A 16573-nucleotide genomic window follows, 5' to 3' on the forward strand; every position below is an offset into this window, starting at 1 on the left:
ATCAACATGAGATTTTGGGGCCGATACCGATATATCGTCCAATAACCTTCTTGGAGCTATCTTGGATCTGTAGAGATAGATAGATATTGATTTAGATATAGATGATCACTCACTTGCACTTATCAGACAATTGTGAAAAAGATAACTAATAAAGATAATTACCCAACTAGGAAGTAACTGCACAACGGGGTATGAAGATGTACAACATGCATCTTTATACCATGCCACTTTCCCTATGCTATGGATGTGCGCTCTAATCATCAGCAGAGCTGCACTGATTACACAGGAGTGTTACCTCTGAAAGCAGCTGAATTGCTGTTCACCGCTGGGTTTCATTTTGTTTCTTGTTCCTCTCGCCCCCAGAGTCCCCATGGCTCTACTCCCTGCAGCAAAAGATTAAAAAAAAAAAAAAAAAAAAAAAAACACCTCTGCACTTTGTGTCTGCTGTTGGTTTGATAAGTCTTCTGCACACCGGCAGACAGAGAGGATGCCAAAGTTGTTGCAACGGCCCCGAGGCATCTCTCTTGGTTTGCTCAGAGAAATCTAGAGTATCTCACTCTCTTTGATCATAACCTCATCCTCAAGGAAGCAATGAGATACTCCATGTTGGTATGGTACCTATCCAGCAATAAACTCTCCCTTCTACACACTCGTCCCTATGAAGATTGGATGGTCAAATCACGACCGAGAGTGCATCTCATTTTAGCTCTTCTATAAAAGCAAGCTTTAATCTTGCTCTTTGCAGTAGAAGAAACCCTAGAGTACAGCTCGATGTTCCTACATGTTTCAAAACACCTCTACTGACCACTGAAATAATATAGAAGTACTTCAAACAGACAGATAAAAGGGCATACATATTCCAAAATGTCATTATGCTGTAATAGCTTATGCACTGGATAATGGGGGGGGGGATGAGATTTCCTAACAGGTAAATTAGGAATATTTAATACATTTGGGCAAAGAAGGGAGACCCCCATGTTTAGAGGATTTTTTTTGGCTCAGAGTGTTGAAGTGGAATCCAATGAAGAGTGCCAGGAAATCAAACGGAGAGTGAGCTGGATTGCATAAACATAAAACCCTCAAGGTACAGCATGTTCAGTATACACAGGGACTTGTTTCAGCCACTAAATCCAGGTAAATTCAGGTAAATCCGTCAAATGCTCAAACACAACCAAGACAATCTTATCCTGACCTCACCTCATTACCGTTTGAACAGCCATCCAGGATGTGTCTGGCTGCAGCACAAATTAATATATTCATGTAATACTTGAGAGCACTTGTACGCAGACAAACAGTGTAATATCATAAAACACTCACAAAGAGGGCACAAAGATGAGAAATTAGCACATTCTCCCTCACAGCTCTTTCAAATATGGCAGCTTGGATGGTCGCCCAGCGCTTCTTAAACCCCGTTTCCACCAAGCAGCCTGGTATAGATCAGTACAGTTTGGCGTGTAAGCCACATGCTAATAGCCGTGTCAGCTATGTAATAGCCTCACATCATAGCAGCTAATAGCTACCCTACTAATAAATTAAACAAAGGAGAAAAATGCGACACAGTAAACAAAACAAACAATTGAAGACATCCAGCAATTCATCTGCTTTGTCAATGACATGTGGCTCTTTGTTACAAAAACACAATCAAGCTTTGTTTCAGTGAAGGCTTTGTGCCACAAGGAGAAATACAGGCGAACAATTGAGCATTTTAACATGGCGCCGTTGTTTTTGTCGCTGTCGCAGGGAAAGTGACGATTCTTTCAACAGACTGCTGTGTTTAACTCCTCGGATCGATATACTTGGCACCCCATCAGAAAAGGACGGTACGGTTTGGTAATTTGGGAATCTTTCCTCACTTTAGTCTATGGAAACGCAACATTCAAAGTTATCTTACTAACCAATCCAATATATTTAAAAGTTCAAACAGGAGCATTGGACATCCGAACTGTTCCTTTGCGTGCCCCTTGAACTGTAGTCCTGATCCCAGCAGCTTTGGGTTTGAATCCACCTTTGGCCCTTTGCTGCAGGTCTTCCCCTTCTTTTCTTCTCCCAACATGTCCTATGTCTTAGCAGGCAAACCATGCTGCCATTTTTCAAACATTAGAGTAAGAATGTGTTTGAGAAATCATCGACATTGGGTTTGAGTTATAAATGTAGAGACTTTGTTAGAGATCAGGAACATATAAAAAAAAAAGATACATATGGTAATTGCAATTACAAACTGGCGTTATTTACTTCTGTTTAGGGCTTCGAGGCATCGTAGCTTATTAGCATATTAGCAAGTGGCTGAAAAACCTAAATGTAAGGGGGGCAGACGCTTCCTGCAATTTACTGAAAAAACAATCACATGAGACAACAAACAGGGAAGCCATCACTCTTGCCTCAGCTCCACACTCTCTCACAAGAAAGCTCACAGTCCTCAATCAAAACCCCGACTCCCCATCCCACGGCAGTATGACTAGGCAGGAAGTCCCGCCCCTCTGCAGCTTGACAGCCATGCAATACAACCAATCAGGGACGATGTTGCCATAATAATATGTAATCGTCAATCAGATACTGTAAGTCCTCCTCGTGACAATAACAATCACCGTCATTGATATATTACAATGACTATCATAACTGTTATCAATGTCACTGTCATAATCATGGCTGCCGTTTATCAAAAGCTGTCAAAAATAATTATCATTGTTTTAAAATCATCATCCATGGAGTTTAGAATAACAATCAGTGCAAATGTCTTTGTTACAAATGGAACCGTAGCCTCCTCTGTTGTGGTCATTTTTACCATCGCTGTGTGTCATCATTGACCACTTCCACCACTGTCAAAGCTGTCACCATCATTGATATCATCACAATTCAATAAGCATTATCATTGACACGTTACCATCATCGCAGAAATACAACAGTCATCAGCATTACCCTATTGTTTGTGACTTTCCTCCTCTCCTTTTGTCAGGCTTCACACGTACAATCTCCGTACAGTGACGGACACAGGAACACACACACACACACACACACACACACACACACACACACACACACACACACACACACACACACACACACACACACACTCCTACCATTATCCCCTGACCTTTTGTGTCAGAAGTTTCTGGAAGCCTTCCAAGGAGAGTTATGATGTGCCGCTACATTGTGGCTACTGCCTGCTGCGACAGAGTAAGCAAAACAACTAGGAGAGAAAAAGAAAAAAAAAAACACTACAAAGGACAGAGAATGATAGAAGTGATGTAATGAGCTCTGCACTGAGAGAAACAGGAAAGGACAAACACGCAAAAACACATGCACAGAAGGATACAGGCTTTTGCATAGATGTGCCTCCTTTTAATTTCCCTCTAGATATTTGTCTTCCTTTACCCCATTTTCCTTTTGCCAATCAAGCTTTTTTTTCTAAGGTCACGTCTTTTTTAAACTCCATGCTGGGAAGAAACCAATTTCTGCAGCTGCAAGATATAAAGACTCACTGCAATATAGTTCCTCCGTCAGATTGCTGCTGCACAATGTTTCCTCAGTGATATTTTATCTTTGCTCAAACAAAGGATAGTTCAATGGGATGGTAAATGTATCAAAGTTAAATTTAGTAAAGGTAATTTAATCGAAATTAAAGTTTATCAAAAAGGTACGGATGATTTTAATTTGCATAATTTCTAGCCGTATTTCTACAGAATTTAAGTAGTAAAATAAATCCAAATTTATTCATGTGGCTGCCATCTCATCTAATGTATATAACAATGTAACTTCAAGAAGCCATATCGTTAATAAACCACCAGCTAGCCTTTAGTCAGGGTGCAGTTGAAATTAGTTCTCAATATTGATCATAGCTGGGTCCCACTTCAAGGGCAGCACCCGCACAGAGACGAAGGGCCCAGCCTTTTCTGACATGAAAAAAAACCCAACAACAACAAAGTTTTATATTTGGAGAGAGTGTTGAGTGACATGCGAGAAAGGAGCCACAGGTCAGATTTGAACCCAGGCCACCCAATTGGAGAACAACAGCTTCCATACTTGAGGAGCACAAACTAACCAAGGCTACCAGCCCCCCAACATGAAGAAAAAAAGCTGATAAAAAAGTCTCACCATGGTCCAAACCACAAACTACTCGCAAAGCCTTCTGGGAAGTGCAAATTTGAAAAGAGATCTTCTGAAAAAAACAAAAAAAAACAGGGTTGAACTGTTTACTGAATAAACCTTGTGAAAGTGCAGACAGAAATAGTCATGACAACAAAATGGTGGCAGAAATTGGCAGTACTTTTCTTAACGGCTTAAAGAAAGTGTGGAGGGGCCACAAACTCAGGCTTAACAGAATTGAGATGATCTGGTTGACAAGAGGATTTCCGGTTCGTACGTATAACCACGAAGTCAAGAAACTATTTCAAGGCCCCTTTCGTTAGTTAACAGTATTACTTGCTCTTTTCCTGAAATGAAACAACTCACTTGACCACTCAATAGTCATTTTCGTTGAAGTGGCATGCATTGAAACACTGGATATTTTGGGTCAAATGACATGAACCAGCTTGCATCGCTAAAAAAGAACACATTTATATTAAGGCTTTAATATAAGACAACGTTCATCCGTGTGCTTTACTTCAGTTGGTTTCCAAATGGGCCCTTTGACATGCATGCAGCGCCTTCCTGTAAAATTCCTGTAAATAAAACAACACTTGAACTTGAGAATGCATCATTATGATGTGAGTCTTTGTGAAACACTCGTAAGTAAGTATGTAATTTATAAATGGCCTGATTATCATTATCTGTTGTTATTTAATAGTTGTTCAACTAGAAAGAGCTAAAATAAAAAAAAATGGAAATCCCTTTAGTATGGTATGATCATCTGAGCTCCCACCCCTGAGAGTGATGTCAGAGGAAAACAGCCACCATATGAATATTATAAATAAAGTCACTTTCATTTCAATTACTGTTACTGGATGAACATAATGCACTGTGGAAAAAACTTTCCCGACACAAACACCATTGCACCACTGCCGCTCTCTCTCTCTCTCTCTCTCTCTCGCCCCGCTCACTATTTGACATCTTTTTATTCTCTTGTCTCGGAGGTAACGCTTCTCTGTTTCCCTGCCTGGTTAATTTTTAATTCCGCCTAGACTCACTGATCTCTCTCTGGACGGGAGTCCCTCAGTGGTAAAACATCAGTGGGGATAAATGATGTGCGCGGCTGCATGTACTGATGGAGAAAGTTAGGAAGTAGGATGAAACGCTTCATCTCAGGGATACAGAAGATGAAAGCGAAACCTTGTTTTGAACGCGGGTTGCAGCATGTTGTTAGATCTCTCCAAGTCTTCTTATCCTTTTTGCTCGCAACAGAACTCATACCATGTCAGGGGCTAAAGCTTTAAAATACACCCTCTTCTTTGTTCCACTCTAATCATTCAAATGTAACACAGTTTAATGCGGCTAATTCTGCTTCTAACGACAAGCTCAAAATTCTTCTTCCTCTGGTCTCACACTTGACTGATCAACTAGACTTCAAAAACAAAGAAGAAGCAGACATAATGCCTTATGGCATCAAAACTCGATTTCAACTGTATATTTTATTTTCTAAATGTCATTTTAAAGTGTCGATTTGGGAATATTTTGGTTGTGAAACTAAATCAACATTCTGTCCTTTATGCTAACAAGCACCTTTTTAATAAGTTCTAAAGGCAAATGTCCCATTCAGTTTTGGGTTCTATTTAATTTCCCCAGCTGTCAGTAAGTGCAGTCATAGATTAATATTCACAAAATCAAGGCGAAAATTCACCTACAGCGAAACAACCGTGAAGTGCTAACCTGAATTCAAATTAAAGATTTAATAAAGCATCGCTTTTTCATAAAATCGTCAAACCTAATATGGCACTTTTTTATGAGATTTTCATCTAGATAAATCACACAAGTCTTACCTCAACATGACAGTTTAGATTGCCACTCTTACATGTTGACAGTCCATCGCCTGGAGGAAAATTAAAAACCCGACACATTGGATATCCTGTTTCATTAACACCTATATACAATTCAAAAATGGATTAATAAATAAATAAAGCAATGTTTTGCAATCAACACAAACATGTCACTGCCTTCACATTGAAAAATGAATGGGTTGACGCTTCAAACTAACATGGTTTTCATGTTTACAAAGCCAGTGTGCCAAGATTGCTAAATTTAGAAAAAAAAAAAATATGAAAGGGGAGGCGAAAGGCCCCCCCTTAAAAAGTATTAAAATTGCATCTCTGGTTGTCACCTTCAATTTGTTATCTAATCAGTCCTACTGCCTTCTCCACCTCCTCCTTTTCCTCTTTTTCCTACCCCCTTTTCCCTCCAGACATTAGGGAGAGTGGAAGCCCCAAGCCGGTGATGGTTTTCATCCATGGGGGCTCCTACATGGAAGGAACTGGGAATATGTTTGACGGCAGCATCCTGGCCAGCTATGGAAATGTGATTGTCATAACTGTCAACTACCGGCTGGGCGTCCTAGGTAAGGATCCTGCTGTAAAGTCTGATGCACAATCATTGTTGACTTGCTTATCTCTCTCTCTCTCTCTCTCTCTCTCTCTCTCTATATATATATATATATATATATATATATATACATATATATACACACACACACACACACACACACACACACACACACACACACACACACACACACACACACACACACACAAAAAGGTATGTTGGTTATTCCATTGACTTAGCATAGCAGCTAAGACTAGTGGGACTTTTCTTTCTTTCTTTCTTTCTTGTGGTTCTATTAGCTTAGCATAGAGGCTGGTGTTAAAAGGACTTTGTACAATACGTCCTCCTTTCATTATTGGTGTGTCAATTAGCTTAGCATAGAGGCTGGTGTTATAGGCACTTTGAACAATAAGTCGTCCTTTTGATGTTGGTGATTCTAGTAGCTTAGCATCGAGTCTTATTATATGAGCACTTCATATTGTTTGTCTTGTTTTTGTTATTTTGTTAATTAGTTTAGCATAGAAGTTAATGTTAAAATGACTTTGTTTCACTCCTTCATTACTGTTGATTCTGTTAGCTTAGCATGGTGGCTAATACTATTGGGACTTCTTTCTTTGATACTTCTTTTGTTACTGTTGTTACCATCAACATGAAACATACTCTCTCTCTCTCTCTCTCTCTCTCTTTCCCTCTGTGAGTCTATTTTTTGTTGCACTGACATTATGGTGACTTCAGCTTGGCTTGAAACGAATAGCGCACGTTTCTTTGCATTGTGTTTTCTGTGGTATTGGTTTTTTTTCTCTTTTTTTTCTGAACTTTATTCTATCCTTGGTCATACTGTTGATGGTGATATATTATGCTAAAGCTGGTTGTATTACTTAAGCATGTTCCTTCTTATTGAATATGAGCTCCTCTTGTTGTTTCATTTGCCATTGCGGCTGGACCGCTTTCTGCAGCCGATCTCTGCTCTCACTGCTGGAATATGAATCTGTGCTTTGTTTCTATAATAGTATGAAGATCAAAGACAAAAGTAGACTCGCGATAATATATCTCTTTTCTTTTATTTAGTAGCTTTTAATGAATCGTGTAAATGTCTTCCTTGTTCTTCTGTTCCTTTCCTTCCTCTGTTTTATCTAATCTCATCAGTCTCATTTCTTTCCTTCTGTATGTGGCTGTCACTGTTTTACCCAGAGGGCAGGTATACAGCATATCGACATATAACAGAAATAAAGGTTCGCTGCCCTCGTCCTGAATGAGATTAGGCTGTCATTTGTTTGGATGGAAGGCACAGATTCCATTTATGTGTTTCTTTTGTTTCATTTTTTCTCTTCTTTTCTTATTAAAATACACCAGAAGGAAGATATGGGACAATATCCGCCTTTCACTCAACTAAAATACAGTTTGTCTTGGGGGCTTATGTGTTTGCATATATTTGTGTGAGCGTTTGCATAAAGAATGAGAATAAAGGCTTAAAGGCGAGTCTTTGAGATGCTGATCGCAGAAAACAAGAGAAACAACACAGTATTTGTCACTGCAGGTGGTCTGCTGTAGCTCTGTATTCCCTAATCAGTTGTTCAGCCTCTGATCTTAGTCGAGTGACTACAGTACATACAGTTTAAATTGTGAATCCTAAATATCAACGGAAAAGTCCGACATTTTTTTTAAGCATCTGATCTGAAAAAAACTCCCTGGTAGCTAAAAAATCAGTTCCAAGAAAGTTGAACTCAATAAAAATGTTCCAGGCATAGACGCCAGTGGAGCAATTTTGGTTCACGTCTCTTGGAGATATAACTGTCAGTCCTCCACTGACTGGATGGACAACCTCCCTCAGCAACCTTCAAGCCTGCCAAAACCACACAAGTGGACATTAAACAAGTACTCCATCATCTGTAATTACCAATCATTCATTTCTTTTCAATACCCACTTATTCCTTTTCACGGGAGCAGGATGCTTTTCCCTGTGTGCAGGAGGAACACATTTTTTAAAGAGAGCTGTGCACATTATATTGTGGAGAGCATAAAGGAGAAAATAACAAACAGTATGTGAGTCAGAATTAGATTTCAGTCCTTAAGTCTCCCGTTGCCTTGATTCAACACTGCTGAACTTGTAAATGGTCGTAATACACAATATGACCGTTGTTAAATTCTACCCGCCAGTATTACAAGTATTACACATAGATGCTGCCGTAGATGAGTGAAAAATATTTAAGAAAAGAGAAGGAAAATGATTCAGAAAATAACTTTTTTAAATAAAATCACTTCCACTTTCACATTATATTGGAAAACAGTCAAACAGACATGCAAGGAAAAACAATGCAAAGAATAAAACACATCTCCCAATACAGATAATTATTATTTTATTATCCGTATCTCGCTCTCTCTTTCTGATGTGCGAGCCCCCGTCAGTGCTGAGGGTCTCACGGCGTTGTGGGGAACTGTATCCCTGCTGGTTAACATGAGGCGCCGCTGTTTGCGCCCAGATTAGACTCTATGTGTTTGTGTTTACCCCCCTGGCAACGGGAAAAAGCATACGGCTTTACCTCGCCAAATGTGTGAGCGTGTGTGTGTGTGTGTGTTTGAGTGTGTGTGAGTGACAGGCAGAGAGCATGTACTCAGCTACAGTGGGTGTAAAGCTCATAACCGCTGGGCTCTCCAGTCAGTCATCCAATTTTTACTTGAGTGTACAAGGGAGTTCATTAAGTAGCTTCACTGTCAAAAAAACAGGTTTCTTAAAAAAACAAGAAAAAAAAACAAGTAGCCCAGAACCCAGGATAGTGGAAAAATAAGTGTCCTTTATACATACTGTATCAGTACTTTGTTAAGGTCAAATTGTTCTAGATCACCAAAGGTACATTATCATGATTGTGCCAGCATTTGATATCCAGGCTTATTGCTTTAAAATGTAATAGAACCTGACCAATAAATCACCAGATAATTTTAGTAATCATTTTTACCAAGACTTTGAAACAACATTTGAGGGATCTGTGCAGTAAATGTATGTGCATATCTACATCAATCGATCTGTCTAGATTGAAGAAAGGTGTCAGCTGATTTACAGTTTTTTATCTCTCTAAAATAGAGATTGACCCCAAAAATCTCATATCAGCCCTTTTTTTTATAGATGGAACCATTCATTTGGTTTCATTTCCAATTTAAGAAACCTCAGAACTATGAATTGATTGGTCAACATATATTGCCATAAATATTCAAAATACCCAGCATTTTGATGTTGTTGCTGTATTCCTCAACCTGAATACTCCCAACGATAAATAATTGTATAAATAACTAGCCATGCTTTTTGCACGCTTTCACCAATAACCTTCAATCTGGTATTGCATTTGAGTACAGTTTAAAATAATGCAAACAGGATGGATGGATGTCTAATGCATTCGTCTCTGTGGATGCATTTTGCAAGAACCCCATAAAAAAATATCTACTTCTATTAAATAAAGACATGCCATGTGTAGAACACACACCAACAATGCCTTTCCTTATACTTGGTATATGCACATATCAATCAAAGAATCATTTTATCTGACAATTTAATGTCAAGGTAACTTGTTGAGCAATCACATTGTTCAACTGTTAACCTCAAAAAATGTTTTACCTTGGGCCTTGAAAAGACTTTAGATTGGCCACCATATGAAAAGTCCTTTAGGTTGGTGTCTGGTAGGTTGGTGTAAAACAAAAAAAGGCCTTCAGGGGAGCCAGGGTTGCTCATGCATGAGAATATATAGATAAATGAAGGTGTGCCATATCCGGGAGGAACCCCAACTTATTACTCATCTCAAAATTATAATTTCCAAAATCCTTGGAGACCTTGGTGTAGAATCCTTTCTTCATTTATAACTTTTAACTACCTCCCAGACAGATAATTATGTCTTCTTGTTGGCAAGGGCGCCTCTGTCGGTTGAAGTGTGTGGTTAGCCTTCTCCAGTCAGCCACTGCTGCACCTGTTGGCTTGGGAGAAGCTGCTTTGCTGACAGAACTCCCAACCCTCGCACCAGTGATTTTTCTCCTTGGCTTAGTGTTGGCTTTGTGTTTCTGTTAGAGCCAAAGCTTTGCAGAAAGCCATTAGTGGCTTTAAATATGCAGGGCTGCTGACATGAAGCTGTATTTATTGTTTAAGGGCCTTGGCTACAGTGGATTTGGCCATGGGGCCCGTATATAGTATGCATCTGTCAGTGTGTTTCCAATTGTGTGTACGTGTGTGTGTTTAAAGAATTAGGAATTCCTCCCGTTTGCAGATTAATGACATTAGTCCAAATGTCATTAATAAGGGTTGCATTGTGTTATATTTATCGTCTTAGTTGTGTCAATCCTTCTCCAAAATCACAGCCGTAGGAATGGTTTTGTTTTAGCTAAGTAGCTAGTTGCTTAAAAACCGGATGTCCTGTCACCCAAATATATTTTAAGATTATTTGGGCTATTCTGAGGGAACCTCGTTCTTTTTGGAGTAGAGGTCTGTCTTGATCTTAAAACATTGCTATCTAGCACCCACATTGGTCGAATGGTCTAACAGGCGCCATAGTGGTTTTCTGACACACTCCAGACCTCAAACATTGATTGCTACTGCCAATACTTGAATCCAATACCTCCAGAGGGCTTGTTTGTTGTACTTCCAAAGAGCCGACTGTGCCTTTAAGGCCAGGCCCTCCACAGTGTTGAGTTTGTTTGGGCCCGGCCAAAACCTTTAATCATGCTGATTGATGAGGTGCATTTCCCTGACTCAAACCTTCTCCAAATACCCCTTCCATTCCAGCCATACATCAGCCATTCAGCCAATTCATCAAGCCTCTGATTGTTTTAAGATATACCTGGCCAGTAAAATATCCATTTCTCTGCAATGTGCTTCTCTAACTCTACCCTTTTTTTTTTTTTTTAGCACCACAATCACTTCTAAACAGACCTGGCTGTAGGGAACATGCAGGAAAAAGGGAGGCAGGAAAACATGAGGCACATTTCAGGTTCTCAAAATGAATTGCTACCTCTGATTAAATTTGGTTTATATTATAGTTACTGTGCAGTAAATTAGTCGCCTGTGTTTGTACTCGACTTAAAGTGGAATCAGGTACATTTGATGACTCTAAGAACCCCTCGAGTAATTAATAATGTAAAGTGAGCAGGTTGTTATAACAGAACACTGTAGAAGTCCAGCATGGGGCATCACATGAAGTGCTCAACTCTCAATGGGTTCAAGTACAAAAAAACCCACTCCAAATATCTTTCTGCTCATGACAAAACTTAACAAATCACTAATTTGACTATTTGGCATTTCTTCCATTAAAAGCACCGTATGTAAATTATGCTTCCAAGGGGCTCTCAATCAAATGTATGACAAAAGATGACATCAAGACTGGCGGGGAATCATGGGAGTGATTCTCTCTACTACCCACCCAACCTCTGTTGAAAACAAACTGTAAGTTGACGGGTGAAACAGACTTGAGGAGGAAAATATATGTTTACTGACAAACTTGCATATCCTCTCATAATTTACTTGACTTTTTTTTTTTTTTTTTTTTACAATAGCTGTACGTATAGCAAGAGTACGGCAGCTTTCAGTAGCAGTTCCTGAACCTTCTCAAATATCACACCTCCACCCCCTCCTCTTTCTCATATATCTTATTTCCTTTTGTCTTCTCAACAGTAATTGGCCTTTCTCGTTCACGTTAGTTTTTGTCCTGCTGGCTAAATGTTGAGGACTATTATTTTCATGCTTATTAATTTCATTCTCCCTGAAACAAATACCACAAGGATTTGGTTTCATTACTCCGTCTTTGCCTCCACACCATCTCTCCTCTCCTCCCTTCTCCTCCTGTGCCCCCTTGCTTCCTTGCTATTAGCCCCAACTCAGCTAGCTCGGGAGCTCATGGAACGATTCAGTTGTTAAAATGCTTGTCCTGATGAGTGGTTTATTGGTTATTTGGAAAGGAGAGTATAAAAACTTTGGGATTTGTGTCAGCATTCATTCATTCAAGTTCACCAAGCCATCTTATGCTCTCTAAAGCTTTTTATTTTGGATAATCTCTTCCAGATGTGGCAAAAAAAAGCTTGTCCACACTTCAAAACTGGCAGAGATCATAAATGGAGGAAAAGCTTTGAGAGTTTCAGTTTTTCAGATATCTAAGGGAGTGAAAAGGGATGAGTGAAAATCACTTCAGCCTTGTCTGCTCTTTTAGAAATGAAACCAGAAAAAGAAAACATGCTCATAACCTGAAGAAACCTTTAAAATAACACTGATGTTTGATGGATGCCACAAAGTCCTCAGCAGTGTTAGTTTTGTCCTATATATGAGAAACAGTATGCAAGCCATTGACCTCCTTTTTAGTAAGTCTTCTTTGTTAAATGCTTATATTTATCTGCTTCTGCACCATTGATGGTACATACTGTAAGATGAGGACACAGCTCTCATTATGTCACCTATTTGTTAGAGAACAGCATTTTTTAACACGCTTCCAATTTAAAGTAGTGATACTCATGAGCCTCCAGTGGCCTTTAGAGGAACTGCATGTCAAGTTTCCTGCATTTTTAGCTTTTGAACCTTAACAAAACCTTTTTTTGTTTTGTTTGTGAGGGTAGGGTTCCATCAAAAAAGGTCAACCTTTGCAAACAGCTTGGCTGCTCTGTCCTGTGATCTTGTCTTGTATAGCTTGTATAGCTGTCTGCAGCTATAGGGTAGCATTGATGTGTAGACACAGACATATTTGATGATCACTTCAGTGTTTTCTGACTTGTATTATCTTACTTTGTGATTGCGCTTGGTCCCTTTTTGACAGTGAAGAGCCCACAGCAGCTGTCTCACTCTCAGAGATTGCTGTGGAATCAAACTTCAGACCAAACAGAGACAGATAACATGATCAGACACCATAGCTTTCCATCAGAGATGGTGTGAAATCGGCCCAAATGTGCCATCTGAATACAGTCTGCTCCAGTCAGCATGGTCCATATTTGGCATGATAATTTGATTACAGAAGTGTTTTTCCCAAATCAAAGGTTTTATTGGGAGCTTTTTTTTAGCTTTTGAAATCCGCCTTCACATTTGATGTCATCATCAGTTAGTTTTCCAGTTGAAATTTCTGTCCTGTAATGTTCAGAATGTTGTTCCAGCCTTGGTAAGAAAACAATTTAGAGTGAACACTAAGTCCTTGTTATAAGCCACAGTTTGAATGCTATTTATACATGCCTAATAGCTTCTAAAATGTTGTTTCACTGCATTTTCAGCTCAAAGCTTTATGATGTTTATAAATTGGACCAAATTACTTACCCTCAGAGTTGTTATCTTGTAGCTCAAACCACCAGGACTGTTTCCGCCTTTCATAAAACCCTGATTCCTTTGGCAGTAACCTGGAATTATGGCCTAGTAGTCTCCTGGCCATTGCATGGTTCTTTCAGTCTGCCATTGCTTAGTTTGTTTGTGCTCTGCTCATTTGGCTCAGTAATGTTGGTACAATGTTTTATTCATTGAGTGGGCTGCAATGCCAGTGGAAGCTATGCTATGCTAATGGTGTTCTGGCAAGAACAAGTTTGGCTAGTGAGGTTTACAGCAGCTCTGCTGATGCGTCAGGAATCGGATTAATATGGCCAAGGCCCGGACAACAGACGACCATCTGGGCGCACTCAACAGCGCCAGGTGTCTGTAGCCATAACTTTAGCCACTTGCCACCCAACCTGTCATTATGTTCAAAATGATAAGCAACTTTCCTGAATTATCTGTTATGCATGGCCAAGGCAACAGTCACACTCCAATATGCTCTCTTTCAAAGGATAATTCCTGTCTTCAACCAATTAATGAATGTGATACTTTTTTCATTTGTTTTAGCAGCCATGTTGGCAGTGCAGTGCAGAGCACCATCCTATTATAATGACTTAAAATACGCAGGCGCTCCGCACCAGCCGCCTGCACAGCGCAGCATGCTCAGCACGGCATGCGCATGCATCATTTGGAGATCCATGCTGTGATGATCGATTTTTAATTTGAGATACATCAATAAAGTTTGATTTAACAGTTCCAAATCAAGTTACACATTTCAGCTTATGTAGTGTTGGCTGAAAAGGTCAGCATGCACATTAATTAACTCACCAGCTGCTTCCAAAAGAAAAAAAAAAAAAAAAAAAAGACCACCTCCTGAGCATGCATGTCGACTGATCTCCAGAGGAATTCTGCAAATGTCATGTGCTAATAAAGGCAGTGTGATGTGGTCAGAAGCTTTGAAAAAAATAAGTTTTCAGTTGAATTTAATTAATCAAAATTGGATCCAAGGCCAATAATTAAATAAAATAATAATAATAATAATAATAAAAACATTGTAATATAAAGCAGTAATACTAAATCTGGAGCAATAGAACAATAATTGTCCAAAGTGTGTACAATCCTTTTCTGGACCAATCAATGGAGAAAAAAAAAATGGAATTTATTTCTGCAAGACACAAATGTCTCATAACCCCATGTGCCTAAATGAAGCCAGTATCTACCCACACTGTTGCATGTGCATGCTCACACTCTGAACTAACACATTTCCTTTTCTGCTTTGTTTACTTTACTCACATATTTCTAAAAATATGAAATACTAAACTACTAACTAAACCAATGCTTTCTACAAAAATATTACTAATTCTACTAATATGAAATATACTAACCAAATCACAGAATGTGAATGCTAAACAGTCTAAGCTAATCGCATGTTAACTGTTTTTTGCACAAATACACCAAGACAGATTCCTTGTTCTGGAGTTGGTGTAGTATTGTATTTATTAAAGCCTCTTAGTTTAGTTATTTATTTTAAAACAGAACACTGAGGACAATCCAACAGGTCTCTACATCTGCTTTATTGCAGGTGAGCTGGGACTTATCCCAGCATGCACTGGGTGGGAAGCCAATTGCGCACTTGACAGGTTGCTAGACCTACCATTCATAATTTTGAAGATAGCTCACTGGTGAATTAGATTGGGTATCTTTTACACCTGTGAGAAAAATATCTTAATTATGATTCCTGCTATTACAACGTACATCAGCGTTTCTCCCCCGGAGCTGTTGTTCTCAACATTTTTGACTTCTGACTCCTCAAAATGAAGTTATGCTAATCCCTAGCCCCTTGAGCTGGGGGCTGCTCTGTGGTACATAGTTTAACTAGGGGGAAATTTGAGCTCTGAGATATTTTTAGTTTGCAATGAATTATGATAATTCATGTCTGTAAACATGTTTTGTGCACTTGGCTATTCCCAGCTCCCCTTACTTGTCCACAGCTCTATTTTAACTTCAACTGATAGAAATTTTAATGAAGTCAAATCGACATGTAGAAATATCTCAAAATGAATACACTTTAGCTTCCTTTGCAGATACAGACTTTTCAATTGAGATTTTCATACATGACTGCTGGCCTGGCAGGGGTCAAGGGTGCCAGCTGATTGGCTACAGGTTGGTTGGAGGTTGTCTGGCTGGGCAAGGGAGCAGGGGGCAGTTGGAAAGATGGGTAGAGGAACAAACAGAGATTACAGCCCTCCACAGTGAGCTGTTACTAGGCACCTCACTGCAAACTGCATGTGTAGATACAGTATCATCTGTGGCTGTGTACGCACCCCCAGTGACTGCGTTATTTATTGATCAAAGCTTCGGCCTCTGCTTGGTGAGAATGCATGCTGCAGCAGGAATGTGTGTGCTTGTGTGCGTATGTGCTCGGCTGAGTGTGAGCAATGGGGCGAGCGCAGCAGATGGACATGTGTTGCAGCAGGATCAAAGTGTGTAACACCTCTGATCACGGCAAACTACATATGTAGGGGAGTGGACTAGTCCAGTCTCTGAACAACTGTCTCTCTGTGTGATGGTATTTTTACCCCCCCCCCCCCCCTTTTTTTTTTAACTCTGACAACTGCCTCATTCAGTTCTATTACAGTGCTGGTCTGATGTAGCTCCAGGTCTGCCTGGTTTTCAAAGTCTCAGGCTGTCAGAAGCAGCCTTCTGAAAACTCACCATGCTATCTTCACACCAAATAAAACCATCAGCAACAGGCAATAAAGAAGACAGAGAGATGGAGAGAGAGAGAGAACGATGAAGAGAAAATGTGATTTAGGACACAACGGGGGTCCTCCGCCCTGCACGACACAAGGC

At 39.7% G+C, this 16573-nt stretch overlaps 1 protein-coding gene across 4 annotated transcripts in view; it reads left to right on the forward strand.

Moving 5' to 3' along the window:
* Window positions 1-16573, forward strand: part of nlgn1 (neuroligin 1) — a 472336-nt gene that overhangs the window by 280772 nt on the left and 174991 nt on the right. For all 4 annotated transcript variants that reach the window (XM_079350042.1, XM_079350041.1, XM_079350043.1 and 1 more), the window contains one exon: window positions 6332-6484. In XM_079350042.1, the coding sequence (XP_079206168.1) occupies window positions 6332-6484 (153 nt within the window). The remainder of the gene's footprint in view (window positions 1-6331; window positions 6485-16573) is intronic.

The sequence above is a fragment of the Symphodus melops genome (assembly GCF_947650265.1).
Source record: "Symphodus melops genome assembly, chromosome: 8".
Classification (NCBI taxonomy): domain Eukaryota; kingdom Metazoa; phylum Chordata; class Actinopteri; order Labriformes; family Labridae; genus Symphodus; species Symphodus melops.